We start from the raw sequence: 18,724 nt of genomic DNA, 5'->3' as shown, positions 1-18,724 counted from the left end.
AGGGGATTGGGTCCGCCGACGTATTCCATATCTATGACAGACTCCAAAAGCAGTACCAAGCAAGGAGGTGGGAAAAGAATTTAGAACACAAATTTAGCATGCCCAATCAAATTGCGGAATAAAGGACTGCCTTGCCAAAGGCCAGATCCTGCCCTCGGATGGAATCGAGGGAGTAGTGACGTACAAAAGTATGTACCGAAGCCCAGATGCTGCATCACAGATGTGACGAATAGTAACACCCCTCTGCAGGGCAGTAGACGCAGCCACTCCCCTGGTAGAATGGGCCCGCAAACCAGCTAGAGGGTCCTTATCCGTCAAGCGGTAACACTCGGAGATAGCTAAAATAATCCAACAAGACAAAGTCTGTTTCGTCACAGCTTGTCCCAAACACTTTCCAGCGTAACCAATGAAAAGTTGATTGTCCACTCTGACCCGGGACATGCGCGAAATATAAAAGCTCAACGCTCTCCTAGGATCAAGCCTATGGAGCCTCTCCTCTTACTTACCAGGGTGTGGAGGAGGATAGAACGCCGGAAGAACAGCCTTCTGGCTCAAATGAAATTCCAAAACCACCTTCGGAAGAAAGGAAGGACGAACTCAAAGGACAACCCTGTCCTTATGAAACAAAGTGAATGGTGGCTTAACTGAAAGTGCCTGTAACTCACTCACTCTGCGAACGGAAGTAACCGCAACCAAAAACACAGTTTTCAGAGTTAAAAGTCTCAAAGGACAAGAATGCAAAGGCTCAAACGGAGCACCCATAAGAAACTTAAGAACAAGGTTCAAATCCAAACCGGGCACCAGAAAAGGTGACTGAGGGAACACATTAGTGAGCCCTTTCAAAAACTGAGAAATTAAAGGAATCTTAAAATAGGAACATTCTTCAGACGAGCACTTAAATATGGACAGCGCCGCCAGGTAACCTTTAATGGTCCCCACTTGCAAGCCCTGTGTGGGCCAAGGAAAGCAAAAAAGACAGAACCATGGGAATGTCACACTCAGAAGAATCCACATTCTTAACTCTGCACCAGTCGCAGAACTTACGGCAACGGTACAGAGACTTTGTTGCCGGCCGTCCGGCCGAGAGCAACACCTCCATCACGTCTTCAGGGAGGTCCCAATCCTTATACCTCAACCTTTCAGAAGTCAAGTGTGAAGGTTGAGGGATCTGACCTCTGGATGGAGAACCTGACCCCCCTCCCGTGAGAGCAGATCGTCTCAGCAGGGAAGAGGAAGTGGAGGGCAGATGGACAAGTCGAGGAGGTCTGGGTACCACGTCCTCCGGGCCCACGCCGGAGCAATGAGGATCATCCGGGAACCGAACCTCCGTAACCTCCACAGTACTTGCGGGATGACGGGGACTAGAGGAAACGCGTACAGCAGTGGGAATGACCACTCCACCACGAACGCGTCTCCTAAGGCTCCTTTTGGAGGAAATTCCAGCGAGCAGAACCTTTCGCACTTCCGGATGACACTGGAGGCCAAGAGATCCACTTGAGGGTTCCCCCAAAGGGCGAAGATCTCCAGGAGAATCTCCTGCGCCAGCTCCCACTCGTGAGAGATTGTGCTCTGCCTGCTCAGAGCGTCCGCCGTCTCGTTGTCGTCTCCGGCCAGATGAACAGCCGAGATTGAAACTTCCTGCTGGATGGCCCAGAACTCGAGCTGCATCGCCTCCCTGCACAGAGGAAGTGACCCTGCCCCCCCCTTTTTGTTGAGGTAGTGCATGGCCACCGTGTTGTACGGTAGAATCAGGACACTCTTTCCTCGCACAGTCGGCAGAAAAGCCTTCAGGGCTAGCCTGACGGCCATCAGCTCAAACAGATTGATATGGAGTCTGGACTCCGACAGAGACCAACGACCGCTGACTGTCAACTTGTTGGCATGAGCTCCCCATCCCGTGAGGGATGTGTCCGTCACGATCGTCACCTCCGGCCAGGGCAGCCAAAATGGGGCCCCCTTCATCAGATTGCCTTCGACAACCCACCACAGAAGGTCCTGGGAGACCGAGGGCGGCACCTGAACAGGGTCCGACATCCTGCCGGAGGAATGAGACCACTGGAGCTTGAGTGCCCATTGCAAAGATCTCATCCGCAACCTGGCCTCTGGCACCAGAAGAATGCAGGATGCCATGAGGCCGAGCAGTCTCAAGAACTCGGACGCTGGGAGAGACTGGGCAAGTTGAAACTGGTGCACCATCTGCTGAATGTGAAGAGCCCTCAACTGGGGAGGAAAACACAGCCCCAGGGATGTGTCAAGCACTGCTCCGATGTACTGGAACCGCTGTGTTGCCGTCAAATGGGACTTCCTTAAATTGAGGGAGAAGCCCAGATTGTGAAGGGAGTGGCAGGTGACAGACAGATGATCCAGGACTTGCTTGGATGGATCGGCACATGGAAGTAAGCGTCCTTGAGGTCGAGACACCAACCAGTCCTGAAGTTGAAGGGCCTGGAGAACTTGAGAGAGAGTAACCATCTTGAACTTGTCCTTCCTGAGGAGTTTGTTCAAACCGCACAAGTCCATGATGGGTCTCAATCCCCCGTCTTTCTTCGAAATGAAAAAATAAGGGGAATACCATCCCTTGTTCCTCTCCGCTACAGGCACCAGTTCTATGGCACCTTTCTCCAGCAGGGCTTGAATTTCCTGCGCAAGGAGCGGGTCCAGACTCTTCAAAGAGGTTCCCAGGTGGATTGTTGTGAGGCCTCTGCCGAAAAGGAAGACAGCAACCATGGGTTATGATCTCCAGAACCCACACATCTGAAGTAATGGCACGCCACGCCACAAGATGCTGCGCCAGCCTTCCCCCAACCGGCGAACCATGGGACCTGGCCTCATGACTGAGTAGTAGCGGCTGCGGCGTTGCCTGAGTGCAAAGAGGCAACTGCCCGAGCAGCCTTGGCACCTCGAGTACCCTGTGTTGCACCTCTGGCACTCTTACGGTGGCCTCTTTGACTGACAGCTCCTCTCGCTTTACTGAAGGACGAGTAATAGCCAAAGGAACCTCCCCTCCATTGCTGTCCCCTAGGATGAAAAGGCAGAGGTTGTCGAACTGCAGCACCCAACGACTTTGCTGCAGCTTTGGAGGTCTGCAACCTCTCAAGGCTCTCGTCAGCATTGCTGCCAAAAAGATGTTCACCGTCAAAGGGCATGTTGAGGAGCCGGGACTGCACATCAGGAGCGAACCCAGACTTCCGCAACCACACAAACCTGCGTAATACGGTGCTCGCCGACATGGACCGGCTGACACAATCTGCCATGTCCATACCTGACTGAACGGCCTCACACATGGCATCCTTGCCATCCTAAACCATAGCAAGGAAAGCAAACCATCCCGTTCGTCCCCTTCGGGAATATGTTCAGCCGCTAATGCAACACAGTTCCACAGAGTGTGTGTGTAACGAGACAAGGCACATACAGAGTTGGCCGCATGAAGCGCCATACCCCCTGAAGAAAACACTTTCTTCGCCCAGCCATCAAAACGTTTGTCGTCCCTATCCGGAGGGATGGTAGGATACGACGCCTGCTTTGCCGGGGCAGTAGCCGCCTGCACCACCAAACTCTCCGGAGTGGGGTGCCTGGACAAGTAGCAGGGTTCGCTACTTGCTGGACGGTATTTTTGCGACAAAGACTTGCCCACTGCCGGGAGACTCTCGGGAGCAGTCCAAGCCGCCGCCACCCTTCTCTGCAGAGCCATATGAAAGGGCAGTACCGGGTCAGTGGGGGGACCAAGATCAAGGATGTCTGAGATCATTCTGAACAAACTCTCCTGGGGGAGCCGACCATCCCAAGTACTCGGTGACCCGAGACATAAGGCGGCGGTACGAAGAATCGGCATGAGTGCCAGGCTCCGGCCTACAAAACTCCACCTCCGGAGAGGTGTCCAGTCCACTGGCATCATGCAGTGACTGCCTCAGGTCATCAAACTGGCTATGGCCCGAGAGAAGCTCATCTGGTACCGTAACCGGAACCAAGCCTTCAGAAGAGCCTTCATCACCCTCTGAAATGTACTCCAGGTGGTGAGAGGAAGACACCTGGGGACCAAAGCTATGCCTGACCTTAGCCAGAGCCTTTCTAGGGGCTACCCCTGTGCCACGAGGCCCCTCTGACACCACGACCTCGAAAGGCGTTGAGACGCCAAACGAGTCGGCGCCGGGAGAATCGCATCGACGTCAAGTGAATCGGCGTCGACGTCAGCTGCTGCACGCCAGCATCGATGGCGTCGACACAGGCCTCGAAGCCGGAGCTTCGAGCTTGCCTCTCGACGACCTAGGCGGCAACAGCGTCGACGACCCCCTCTGAGACGGAGCCTCGAGAGAGATCGTCGACAACCTCGGCGCCACAGGCATCAACGTCTTCCTCGAAGACGGCACAGGATCACGCAGTCTCGAACGTGTCGAAGACCGGGACCTGGAACGGGCATGGCGAGAACGGCTACCCTTGTCCGAGCGGGACCTCTCCCGCGAGCCGTGCCGACCACCAGAGCCCGAAGGAGTACGAGCGGTGTCTCTCGACCGGTGCCGACCGAGCCCACTCAGAGGCGCGGACGGACCGGTGCCCTGAGATTCGAGAATCGCCAACATTTTCTTCCGGAAGGAAGCCCATTCCTCCGGTGTCTCTTGCGTGGTGGGATAAGCGACCTGCCGACGGGCGGAGTCCTCGGAAGAGGACGGGGAAGGCGACCGATGCCGGCGCTTTCCGGGAATGCCTCGAAAAGGCAGAGGAGTGGCGAGACCGACTCCTGGAGGGAGACCCACTGGACTTCCGACAATGACGCGGAGAGTCGCCTCTTGAGTCATCCGTCGAAAGTCCCGTAGTCCTCGACTTCCGGGGCTTAGACACCCGACCTACCGACAACTTCTTCTTGCGCTCCCGCAAGGCCTTGGCCGTGAGCGACTGGCAGTCGACACAGTCGTCCGTATCGTGGGCCTCCCCGAGGCACTAGGGGCAGGCGTTGTGCAAGTCCGTGACCGACATCTTGGACCCACAGTCCCTGCATTTCTTGAAGCCCAGACGCGGGGTGGAAGACGAGGTAGACATCGTCGCGAACAGGCTTTTTTCATAAAAACCGAAAAGGTTCAAAGAACCGTGAAGAATACAACAAACTCCAAAGAATCGAGGCGTACCGAGATTCACGAAGCGAACACGTTCGTGGAAAAAACAGAAATGAGGCTACGGGCGTCGTGGGTCCTACTTATCACATCGGGTGCCGTCGGCCGTCGGAGGAGGTCCTCGGGGACGGTGCATCGACGTCATCGATGCAGATGCCGAAAATTTTCCAAAGCAGCACAGCCATGGACATTACCTGTCATAGTTATGGAATACGTCGGAGGACCCAATCCCCTCGAAAGGGACAACCAAGCAGAGCAATGTGGTGGCCCAAACAAGTACAGAAAGAGAAAGCTGAAATTACGGGCAAGGAAAAGGCAAAAAGGAAATTGAGGACCAGACCAGGAAAGAGCAAAGGAGATCTTGAACGTAGGGCGAAGACAAGAAACTTGTGGAGACCAAATCTTCAAGAATCATCCTGACAAAATCAAATACAATTTAAATAAGACTGAGCTGGCCGTGTCATTTGGCATAATGGTTTCACTGCATAAAACAAGCCATTGCAATTAACTGCATTGACAGCCCATTTAGAACTATGAGCTTGCAGTGTGGAAATACATTCCAGAATTAAACGGCTTGCATATATTTAAGTGCAGTAGGCCTTAAATAATAAAAAAGACCAGGGAGATCCTTGATAGAAAACAGGATATATAGTAACATATGTGTGTATGAAACAAACAATAATACAGTCTTCAGCAACCCATCAGAATCAGAAAACCACAATTCCACATGAAGCAGTCAAACAACAAATCAACAAATGAAAAGGGTAGGGGATCTTAAAATGTGTCATGAAAGCATAATTAATCAATCTAGGACCTTCTGTATTCTTGACCACCAGCCAGAGGGATCATCTTTCTTGCCACCTTTTTTGCCTCCGCCACCTGCTCCATCATTACTTCCTGGAGGTCGCTGATCATTCGATTTAGTTTCTAAAATAAGCAATGGAATGAATTAACATTTCACATTCTGTAAAATTTCAATTAACTTCAAGTGATATAAACACCACTTTCATAATTACTGAAGAGGACTGGATGTGTGAAATATAATTAAGGTTGCAATGTCAGCAATCACATAGAAGAGCCATTACATTTGTCAACTGTGACAGGGTCAGGAATTTGACCTTGTCACGGGGGATGGGGACTCTTCAAAACCTGTGGCAGTTAGCCTAGCAGGGTGTTTGCCAGAGCCAGTCCTACCCCAGAGGACCGGCTCTGGCAAACACTCTGGACGGCCCCAATCTCTGTCCCCTCTACCTGTGCCTTGTTACAATCGCTAATCACTCTATATCTGCAATGCCCATATCTGGCCAGTGTTATTCTCTTTCACGACCCCAGCGCAACAACCTGCGAGCGGACCAGTGGTGGACATCTAGGCAGCCAAGCAGCATGGACTACAGACTGAAACAGGAAGCTCAAGACCATGCCAAGTGGAACTTTGTAAGTGGCTGCTTTTGTTGCGAGCCCCCATTACAAATCTCAGGCAGAACCATATTTGAGAAGGAGGCTGGGCTTAAAAGTCGTTTTAAAGCCTCACACCTGAATGACAACCCCAAGAAAACAACATGATGGAGATTAGAGGGGGGAACCAAGTGGGCGCCAATAAAAGTGGAAGGAGTATCAAGGGTGATGCAAGAAACAGGGCAGAGTGCGTTGGGCGAGGTCAAGGGTGAAGAAGGAAGACTGAGAAACCAGACGGAGGAAGGATCGTGAGGGGTCAGTAATGTGAGGCTCACAACTGTGCTTAATTTTCTCAAGGTTTGACATTTTATTTTAAAGAAAAACTGTGAATAAACCATAACTAAACCTACTCTACCAGGGGATTCCCTACCTAGTCTAGGATCTAAGGGAATACCTCTTAGCATTCACTAAACAAACCCTCACACCAAACAAAACATGCAAAGTAACATTTGAACAACACACAAGATTAGCAATTAACCAGTGTCTTGGATGACTTCTGTTTGTCCTGGGCAGATCTTGCTCCCCCCAGAATGTCCCAAAGTCAATTCCTTCCAAGGAAAATAATGTCTTAAATCAGTCTTTGAAAAGTTCCAAAGAAACAAATGTACACTCAAACAAAAATCCACTTGTCGCAGTTTCTTCTTCGCTTGATGAAAAGATTCCCTTTCCAAGTTCCACAAAGAAAACGACAGCACCAATGGTATTCTTAGATAACCACCTTCTATGAAAGAATGGATAAAGTTTAGGACAAAAGTATAACTTCTGCTTAACAACAACTCTGGCCTTTGGTAAGTCTGCAATGTCTTGAATATACTTTGTCAGGATGCTTCTTCTTAGGGTTTGCACACGCTCTCTATCTAGCAACTTCCTTCCTCCAACGATACTGTGAGAGCAGGCTCCTTTGCCCCACAGTCCGCTTCTACTTCTACTACATTGAAATACTGTTCTGACAAATGTATATACAAAACACAGAACTACTGCTACTTGATATTTTAGGTAACTTCAACAAGACACTTTGACCTCTACAGGTTGGCAAGGCACTCTTCTCTTTTGTATAGTAAGAAAGGGCATCCTCTTTGCCTTTCCTTTCTGTCTTGCACTTGCTGCTACCACGAAATCTGTCTTTGCTCCTAGACTGCTGCTCTCTCTTGACTTGAAGAGTCACACCTCTACAGATTTAGACATGATTTCGTCTAACAAGCACCAAGCCCCCTTCTCCAGCTTCATATACACCTGGTCTCCAGTAGTTACCCCAAAGCTCTATTGCCACTCTTGCATCTCTGGTAACCTTGTCACCCTAATATCAGGGGACTGTGGGTTTACAACAGCTTCAACAACTTTCAAACAATGGTGTTCAGCTCTTAGTTGGGCTGATTTCACCTTGAAAAGGGTTTTGTCCACCGGCTTGGGTAATGCTTGTTCTTCTACTAACTTCAGCAACTTCTACAACTGTTTAATTGTGCAAGATGTTACAAGAATTAAGCTTCTCTTCTGGATAGTTCCCAGCAAGTTATTCCTGATTATTTGGAGCATGTAGTTTCCTTCACTGATTCCACAATCACAGTGGTTGCAGGCAGCTTCTACTTTCCCACTTAATTTCTGCTGCTGGTACTGCTACAGGCACTCTTGGCACCCCACACTCCTCTGCTGCGCCAGTGTCTCTGTTCAGTCATTGATAATGGAGAGTCTTTCTTTCTCCAGCTTCCCTCGGCTTGCCTCTGCACACGGGCCTCGGGTGGATGCAAAACTTCAGCTCTCCATTCACAGCAATTAGGCGCACCTGGGAAGACTGCCAGCTTCTTACAGTCTCTTCCAATGCAGCCACAGCCAAACAGGGTTTGTAAGCACAGGACCAACTCAGGGCCTGCAAGAGAAATTGCTCTTCCTCGGCTCTGGTGTCTATTCAGTGGTCACACTTCTTAGTGAACTGCCAGCCTCATGCTCTGCTTCTTCTACTGCTGACCTTCCAGCTCTGGGTCCAGCTTCTTTCTACTGCTCCTTCCTGCTGCAGCCTTTTATGCCCCTCAGGTGGGTTAATTGGCTTCAGGTACAGGGCCTTAAGACTAACTGCCTGACTTCACAAAATCTATTCGGTCTGCCTGCTTGTACTTGGCTGCTACATGCCTCTCCAGTCAGGGGCGTGGCCTGAGTTCATGGTGTGAGGCTGTGTTCGATCAGAGCTCCTGCCAAGATCCTGTTATGATACTGTAAAACTCACTAAAAAAGACGACTTGAGCAGATACACTCATGCCTGCGGGCACTGCGACCGATTCCCTGACCTTGGGGCGAAATATAGCTGAAACTCAGAGGACGGCTGCTGGGTGAAACGACGGCGAAGTGGGGCCCCTGCGCAACCAAGATGGATGATGCAACCGCGTCCCAGCGGTGAGGAGGAAGGGCCACTGGAGCAGGCAGAGACGTGAGACAATCTTGGGTGCCCCAACACAGCGGACTGACAGTGGTTGGAGGCACAGCTCAGCACACAAGATGATACGAGGCAGCAAAGAAGCCCAGCGTACCGGGCCCAGCATTGCGGCTGTCTGAACGCTGCAAATGCTGAGATGGAGCAGACGCAGGAGACGAAGCAAAGGCGACGACGCGAGAGGGCGGACAAGCCGACCCGGAGTTGCGCACTGGGCAACCAGAAGACTGCAAGGTACAAGCAGCGGCACGGATCAGCGGGCAGTCCGACCAAGTTGAAAGTCCACTTAAGCGAAAAGGCAAAAACAACGGCACATCAGCCCGGGCAGCGGGTGCCCAGTCGAGGCGCGGCTCGAGGAAAGGGTCTGCCAGGGGAGCACAGAGACCAACTTAAGCAGGGAAGCGAAAGCAGTGGCCTGGAAACACTTGATTATCAAGGCAAGGTCCCGGAGAAGGCTCTGTGACTGGCAGAAGGTAGGCTGGGGTATCTAGCGACGTAGAAGTACAAGTCAGTGGGGCTGCAGTGAAGGCTCCCTACAGACTGCATTGAATTCGGCATAGGGGCGTGAGGCCAGGTCACACCACCAGGGAAACGACAATCCTGCCACGACCCGCGGGGAAGCAGCGAATAAAGGGTCAGGCCCAAGATCAAGCGGCGAGCTGGGACAACACGACAAGAAAAGCAAACCGCAGAGACGAGGGACAGACAAAGTGATAGTCGTACACTGCAATTGCGACACCACCTCAAGGGCACAGTTCAAACAGGTGGAGTGCTGGGCATAAAAGGGACGCTGCTTTGGCTGCAGAGAGGGAAACCACAAACCACCACACCGTGGTAATCACAACACAACCCAAGCACGGAGTCGAGGTGGGCACAAACAACGCCATCAGTGAAACGCTGACACTCCACACACAAGGGCCAAACACCCATAAGCTGCGGTTGGTGCAAGGAAATACATGCCCAAAGACACACATAAGAAGCCTGGTGGCAAGTCGCTGGACTGATCTGAGGGACCCCCCCCCCCATGAGAGGGCCAACACATACAACCAGTAGTGTGTTCACCAAACGACTGCACTCACTGCATAGCCAGGTGCTATTGAAGACATGCCCTCAACTAAAAACAAGAAGGACCCAACAATCATGTACTCCTTCAACGCTGCCAAACATAAAGGGCACCACAAACTACCTCAGAGGCACAAGTTGTGCAATCAGACAAGGAGACCGCCACTAAAGATGATCAAGTGCTGGAAGCAATTGCAGCCCTAAGATCCTTCATAGATACGAAAATTGAGGAGGTCAAATCGGATGTGCAACTGATGAGGCAAGATGTCCGCAACCTCACAGAGAGAGTCACGACAGCTAAAACACAGCTAAAAGCGACGTCAGAAACCACCAAAGACCTGGAGAAGCGGCTGACTGAGCTAGAGAGGAGAAATGCGACGCTAGAGGCCAGGGGCAGAAGGATGCGCCTGGCACAACATAAGCCTGCTGGGAGCTCTGGGAGGGATGCAAGGATCCAACCCAACAGATTTTGTTGAAAATCTGATACTGCAGGAAATTGGGGCAGGAGCACAATCCCAGGGTCATAAGGGTTTGTAGTAGAGAGGGCCCACAGATCCCTGCAGAAAAGACCGCCGCCGGGCTTACACCCTCACACCATGATAGCAAAAATACTACATTTTCACAACAGAAAGACTATCTTGACATTTTCCAGAGAAGGTGGGGTGATCCATCGGGATAATGCCAACATAGTCATATATCCGGACTATACACCTGCAGTGCAAAGGGCAAGGAACTAGTTTGTGCCAACTAGTTACAGCTCAGGAAACTGAACCTCAAGTACATGCTGATGTACCCGTCCAGGCTCAAAGTACTTTAAAAAGGACGGGCTGTTTTCTTGAAAATGCCGGCGGCGGCTACAATGTGGTTGGAACATAATAACTTGGATGAAGGAAAAGAGGCGGCGACATAAGGAGCAGCCGGCCCAAAGGGGGTAGGGGGTGAGGGATGAACATGCCAACGGAAGAGCCTGCAGGTAAGCGATAAGAAACAATGGAGTCCTTTGTTCTGTCAATTGGCCGGAGCGAGGTAGGAACATCGATCAGGGCGAACAGGCACACCCTATGAATTGTTCGGCATTGGCCAGTTGCTGACGCAGTATAGCCCGCATGCCGTGGCCTGGATGGGTCAAAGCAGAGGTGGGGGCGCTCAAGTGCCATGGTCTGAACGTGGCTGCTGAGCGCAGTTTTCTAGTTTTGGTTTGGTTCAGAGTTTGTAATGTTTTGAATCCTACACAAGGTGAGGTATGTGCCAACGAGTGTGCGTAAGTGTTTTTGTGTGATTGAAAGGGGCGGTGGCTGCCTGGGGGGTTGAGCACTTGGGCAAGCTTAAACTCGGAGTCTGGCACGGTGGGGGGGATCTACATATTGGTATGGCCAACGAAATTAAGGTATTGACATGGAACGTTTGGGGTCTGGGAACATATATGCATAGGAACCGGGTGAAATCCTTTCTCAACAGGAAAAAGGTGGCCATTACGCTGTTGCAGGAGACCCACCTGACACAGCAAACTATGGCTGCGGTAACAGAACACTGGAATGGGCAATGCTATGGCGCTCCCTACTCAAAATATGCCCAGGGGGTACTCACCTGGATAAGTCCAGCGGTTCCCTTCAAACTACTGAGTTGGGAGGCAGATCCAGAGGGCCGGTACCTGACAGTAAGTGAATGTGTTGAGCAGGTGGAAGTTTGTATAATAAACTCGTACTTCCCCACTCACGGGATCCCGAAACACCTAGACGCACTGGGTGCCAAGCTAGCATAATGTCGAGAATGTTTTTTATATAGGGAGGCGACCTTAATTGTGTGAGAGATTGGGAGCTGGACAGGTCTAAACCAACAGCAACCAGAAATGAGGCAGCAACAGGGGCACTAAACGCGCTGATAGATGCTCTGGACCTGGTGGATTTGTGGAGGGAACTGCATCCTACAGATAGGGGTTATTCATACTTCTCCTCGCCACGCACCCTGCACACTAGAATCGACTATTTGTTTGTAGCTAAAAATTACCAAACACAAATAGAAACGGCACAGTACTTGGGTAGGTCAATGTCAGACCACTCGCCACTGCTGATGACCTGGAAAACACATGGCCCTAGACCACCCATACCATTGTGGCGCATGGCACCAGACGCCCTAACGGACCAGACTTTCACAGAAGAGCTGCAAGACAAACTAGGGGAATATGTAGAGAGAAACGTAGGTAGCGTCGAAAGGTGGGGCACGGTTTAGGAAGCACTGAAAGTGGTGGTGAGAGGGGAGGTCATTGCAGGAGCGGGGGCATACGGAAAACACTGAGATCGGAACTGGAAAAATTGGAAGATGAGATAAAGTACAAAGAGTCAAACACACAAGGGACGTGGGAGGAGGAGCTAGAGCTGGCACAGCTGCGAGGGAACTGCCAGGAAGCATGGGGCAGGCTCTCCAAGTTTGACTACCCAGTGAAAACCGCCAAAGCACACGTGGAGGGCGACAGACAAGGCAGACTACTAGCTTGGCTGTGTAGAAGGGAACATCCACGACACCCGACCACGGAGCTCAAAGACATAACAGGCACAGTGCACAAGTCACAACAGGAGATTAACGACACATTTCAGGACTTTTATTCCCACCTTTATAGCCACGACCATCAGGTGACACAAACTGACATACTAGATGAAATAGTGCTCCCCAAAATAAGCTCAATACAACAGGAAACCTTGGAGGCGGAAATAACAGGGGAGGACATTACAGAGGCGATAAGATCACTCCCATCGAGTAAAATGCTGGGAAGCGACAGACTCCCTCTGGAGTTCTATAAAACATAAGAGGCAGTTTTGACTCAGGTGTTGCTCGAGGTGTTTAGAGAGGCATATACTAAAGGGGTGTTACCAGAGTCCATGTGGGAAACCCTAGTCACACCAATACCCAAACCGGGCAAACCAATGTACGAATGCGACTCTGACCGCCCACTGGCAATGCTGAATTACGATGTCAAGATCCTGACTGCAATACTGGCTAAGCGCCTGAGTAGGGTAATGGGGGGGGGCCTAATCCACAGTGACCAAAATGGTTTTATCCTAGGGCGGAGCACTGCGTTGAATCTACGCAGACTGCAACACATCCTTGCACCAACAGCGGGATCACAAGAAGAATATGCTATACTTTCCCTAGACGCAACAAAGGCATTCGACTCAATATATTGGGAGTGGCTGGTGACCACACTAAAAGAATACGGATTCTGGGAGGGATTTATTAAATGGGTACGAATACTGTATACAAACCCAATAGCTAGGGTAAAAATTGGGAGGTTGGTGTCAACAATCTGGGACATAAAGAAGGTAACCAGACAGGGCTATCCGCTGTCCCCAATGCTATATGTGCTGGGCCTAGAGCCAATAGCAATATACCTCAGGAAACAGTACCTAGATGCTGGCATCCCTGGTTGGAGGAGTGGGACACTTGCGATCGCTTTACGAGGATGATGTGCTGCTATACGTGAGAGATCCGCATCTAAATGTCCCAGTGATCTTAGACATACTCGATAATTAAGCTAGAGTGTCAGGAATCACTTTCAGCAGAACCAAATCTTGTATATTCCCGATAGCTGAGCTAAGGGGGAGGAGCGTCAGTGAACTACCAGTGGTGGGACTCAGTTGGGAGTTGGACTTGTTCAAGTACCTAGGGGTAAACATAAGACATACAACAAAACAGATGCATGAACATAAAGCAAAGGTGGTGAAGGGTTTGAAGAAATCCATGAAATTCTGCTGCTATCACTGCTGGGTAGGGTAGCCATCACCAAAATGATTATCCTGCCGAGATTCCTGCACTAGTTCAACAATGTGCACTGTAACGTTGGGGTGTCCTTTTTCCGATCACGGGAAGTGCCGCTCTGAGAATTCTTGTGGGGCGCCGTCCACCACAAACTCTTGCTCGCAACACTATACCTAACATACGACAAAGGAGGGGTGAAATTGCCAAACCTTGAAAGGTACTATCTAGCGGCCCAACTCGGTCACATAATTAAATGGCTGGCAGACGAGTCCACCTCAGAAAATGAACTATTGCAACACTTGGTGGCCCCCATTAAGCTGAAAGACATACTGTGGGTGGCACAGGGAGGCCTGGAACACACCCAGTCAGTGGTGATATTGGGAAGAAAGGTATGGAGGAGAGCACAGGCCTTGCTGAAACTTTTAAACCCCTACTCACGGGAGGTGCCGATAGCGTTAGACACATGCAGAGTTAACACTGACATGGTCATGGTGAGACGATGGGAGGGATGGGGAATATACATGGGGTGATGTATACGAAGACGGGGTCTTCGGGGAGTTTGACTCAATGCAAGAAAAAGAGGAGGTGTCGGGCGGGCAGTTTCTTTGGTACCAAAGAGTCCGGCGGTAGGAAAAGTGGGAGGGTTGGCCAGAGGAACCATCGGCAGACCCACTGCTGACCCTGATGTACAACCTGAACGATGGCTGGCGGCTGGTATCCAGACTATATAGCATGCTAATAGATGCACCCAACCCCAAAGGCATAGTAGTGCAAGGGCAATGGGAGACAGATCCGGGCACGGACATAAAGGAGAAGGAATGGGAGAGAATACTGGGCTTCCCCAAAGCAGCATCAAGAAACCATTGTTTCAAACTAATACAACTGAACATGCTGTATCGCACATACATGACCCCGCACAGGATAGCCACGTTTAACAAGGACGCAAGTCCACAATGCCCATGGTGCGGAGACGGGGAAGCTGATCTACTACACATGTTTTGGGTGTGTGTGCGTGTGAAAGGTTTTTGGGCATGCATAGAGCAAGCCTGCAGGGAGGCTGTGATAACAAGGTCAGAGTGGTCACCGAAGGAATGCCTGCTTGGTGCCCACCCCTGAATCAGCAAATATAAACACGTGGTTAAGTTTATGGACATGGCTTGCATAGTGGCCAAGAGAACCATCGCCATGTCCTGGAAAACTGCTGGGGGGCCACAATACATAAAATGGCGAAGGGAGTTTGAACGATGGGCAAAGGCAGAGCCCAAGGTGTGGATGGAAGGGGCTAGCAGTTCAGAGCCCGACAGCAATGATAAGTGTGTGGCATGGAAGGCGCTAGTCTGGGACATGTTCCACCCATCCAACGACAAACCCCCCTGAACATGCCAATCAAGGCAAGAGACACGCACTTCTTGACCGGGCGGTCACCCTAACGCACTCAGCTGATAATGACCGTCCTTAGGACCCAGAGTGGGAAAAAGAAGATGAGCCCCAGACACTGAGGCGCTCGCTCCAACTGACACTACAAGTAAAATGTAAGGCATGTGTATTAATTTCTTTGTTTGTTATTATCTGTTGTTATTAAATAGACTTATATAAATGCATGACGCTAACAGAAAGCAAAATATCGTAATGCAGGGTTGTATTTATACAAATGCCAATAAAAACATGTCAAAATAAATGCCTCTCCAGCCCTCTTCTTCGTTACAGTCCCCGAGTGATACTGGGACATGTAGTCCACCTTAAAGAAATTTGGTTTTCCTACTACTTTAAAAGGTTTAAGGATGGTTTCTCCTCCCCTGAAGTTACTGAAAGAAGAATGATAGGGTTTAACCTTTTTAGAGACAGGTGGGACAGGAGAAGTCACATGTTCGTCATTCCTTTTGGTATATCTTTGGCATTGGGGAGGATATGGGACTTTAGGGGTACAGAAGAACGGGTCGGCAGAAGTGGCAACTTTAGACAATTTAATCTTAGGTTTTGTTAGCTTATTTTTAACCATTTACTGAAGTTCATCAGAATGGCAAGATGCTATAACCTCTTTCGGAATGATCTTACAAACATCTGAGGAATAATACTGTGTCTCGCTGTGTGGAAACAACCTATTGCCGTGGGCCTTGTCTCCATCCAGGGCATCCTCGGCAGTACACCACCCCCAGGATTGGGATCAGGAAGAGTCTGCTCTCTCCTGGCCACCTGTGAGGGGACTTTAGGTAGGGCTTTTGTGGTGCATCCACAGGATTTGGGCACCACTACTAGACTATGGGCCTCATTACACGGTAGGCGGTAAGGGTTTACCGGTACCAGTATTTTACCAGTAAATCCTTACCGCCTTACTACGAGGTCCCTTTGCGGGTTGGGGTATTTAACGCCTGCTTTTTGCAGGCGTTAAAAACCAACCCGCAAAGGGACCCAGGGAGCTAATTACGGTAGCGCAATTTGCGGTACCGTAATTAGCGCCTTCCCCATTCCCATTATGCCCTATGGGGCAAAAATGGGAATGGGGAAGGACAATAGTGGAAGGGGGAATTACCACCCCGCCAACCTTGGAATGGGGCGGTAATTCCCCTTTCCACCAAGGCAGTACCAGTATTTTACCGGTAAATCCTTACCGCCTTACTACGAGGTCCCTTTGCGGTTTGGGGTATTTAACGCCTGCTTTTTGCAGGCCTTAAAAACCAACCCGCAAAGGGACCCAGGGAGCTAATTACGGTACCGCAATTTGCGGTACCATAATTAGCGCCTTCCCCATTCCCATTATGCCCTATGGGGCAAAAATGGGAATGGGGAAGGACAATGGTGGAAGGGGGAATTACCGCCCCGCCAACCTTGGAATGGGGCGGTAATTCCCCTTTCCACCAAGGCGGTGCCGGTATTTTACCGGCATGAACCATGGCGCTAATAGCGCCATGGTTCTCCGCCTACCGTGTAATGCTCACTCGGTCTCACTTAACTGGAACTTAAGGTTATCTTGTATCTAATGTATGCCTATTTTGTTATCACTTACGCAACCGATTTAAAATAAGCATGTTAAAAAAAGGAAATAAAACCCCTTTGGAGATTGAGAGGGCTCATAGGTCCTTGGGCCCTAAACCAGCACCAGGACAAAGACACCAACACTTTATCATAAAGTTTTTGAGGTTTCCAGTATGAGAATTGGTGATTAGAAAGGGAAGAGAGAAGAGAGACTTGTTCTGGGGTACCCATAAAATCATCTTCTTTGGAGACCTAAGTCGGGACGTACTGGAGAGAAGGAGAGCTTTTGCAACGGCCAAAGAGAAAGCAAAAGGGAAGCATTTGAAGTACTACATGATTTACCCAGCGGTTTTAAGAGTGGTGCTTGATGGAACTGTACACTCTTTTATGGATCAAAAAAGTGCTGAGGCTTTCCTCTCAGATTTGTATCATCAACCCATGGAGGAGGCACCTGTTGAATGCTCAGGATCAACTTAAAAAAAAAAAAAGAAAAGATGACTACATTGGTCCATTTTTATTCTGATTAACTGACTGGGGTTTTTCTTTTTTTTTGCATTTATGAACATTTGTATTAGTTATAATCCTTATTTTTATCTTTGATGACTATTAGAGGGACTTGTGAGTTTAAACCGTTTATTTCTTACTAATTTGAATGATGCGCGTGTATTGCTGTTGTATTGCTTTTCTTTGAATGCTGCGTACGGATGTTACAGTGTTTTTGACTTTAGAGGAAAGCACACGTGACTTGTGCGTGCATTGCGTGCAATGTTTACTTTTATACGACTTCTCAACGTATTATGAAGCGTGAATATGCAGAGGAGCCGGAACCACGGCGCTGCCTGGAATCGGATTCCCATGTCAGGCACAATCTTTTGACTTGGAACAGCTGGGTGGAGATGAGCGATCCATATTTTTTATGGGTTTAGTGAGTCTGGCTGTTGTGAAGTGGGCGAGTCCCTGAAAGAGGCCGTACAATCGACGCTTTCCGTCCACCTGGGGTTCTCGATGGTGCAATTTGAATGGTTAGCTTTACGACGCGGATGCTCACTGTCATGGAAGTGTATTGGTGGGGATATGCTCTTGATAGTCCTTACCAATAGAGGCATTATTCACTACGGCCGGCCACGGGAAAGTAACACACAAACATGCACAGCCCATCGGAGCAAGTGTGTATTATTCCCATTTTAAAAACAAAAACACGTCGACAATACCCATATTGTACGTACTACCATATGAATCTGGGCCTAATGGAAACATTAGATTTTATAAGCAGGGTTTCAGATGGCTCTATGTATAGTTTGTCATTTCCAACTACCTTGCAAAGTAGGGCTGAGGTGCTATTTAACAGACTACTGTCTGATTATTTGCTTTTCAATTGCACAGATGAAAGCATATGAAGTCTGACATTGCCCTGAGAGCAACCATGACCCGTTATTGATTTGTTTGATAAACAATACCAACATTATACAACTTATTAGGGCAGAATGTGCTACACAAAAGCAACATTTGCTTCTGACATATTTATTTGATTTTCAAGAAAGAACTGTTGCAATGTTGGTAATGAGTAAAATGAATTCCACTATGTTCATTTAGTGTGTACATGATAGTGTAACATTGCGAGCATTGTTAGACAAGGTTATTAGACTTCATATGGGATGGAATGTTATTTATATTTATTGTTAATATATGAGATTAATCCATGCCATTGTTTATTGTTAAAGGAATTGCAAATTCAGTTAGTTGTCATCTTGAGTTGATAAACAAATGGATGCATGTATGGGTCCGCATACCAAGTTCTTCCTAAACTTTGCGCTAGGAGAGGGCTTAGGGGAAGATATGAGGAATTGATAGTTTGTCAAAACTCAGTGTCTTTGTTTATATGCGGCCATTAAAGAAAAAGGAACATAACATTACAAGGAGTTAATGAGATTAGGGAATCATTTGCAAGGGTTCC

The 18,724-nt window shown here is 49.4% G+C and overlaps 1 protein-coding gene across 3 annotated transcripts in view; it reads right to left on the bottom strand.

Annotated features, from left to right (window-relative positions):
• AFG3L2 (AFG3 like matrix AAA peptidase subunit 2) overlaps nt 1-18,724 on the bottom strand; it is a 1,716,771-nt gene that overhangs the window by 1,505,152 nt on the left and 192,895 nt on the right. For all 3 annotated transcript variants that reach the window (XM_069620479.1, XM_069620477.1, XM_069620478.1), the window contains exon 4: nt 5,920-6,032. In XM_069620479.1, coding sequence (XP_069476580.1) covers nt 5,920-6,032 — 113 coding nt within the window. The remainder of the gene's footprint in view (nt 1-5,919; nt 6,033-18,724) is intronic.

Source organism: Ambystoma mexicanum, chromosome 5q (genome assembly GCF_040938575.1).
Source record: "Ambystoma mexicanum isolate Mex_15411 chromosome 5q, UKY_AmexF1_1, whole genome shotgun sequence".
Taxonomy (NCBI): domain Eukaryota; kingdom Metazoa; phylum Chordata; class Amphibia; order Caudata; family Ambystomatidae; genus Ambystoma; species Ambystoma mexicanum.
This window is presented reverse-complemented; position numbering and strand designations above follow the sequence as displayed.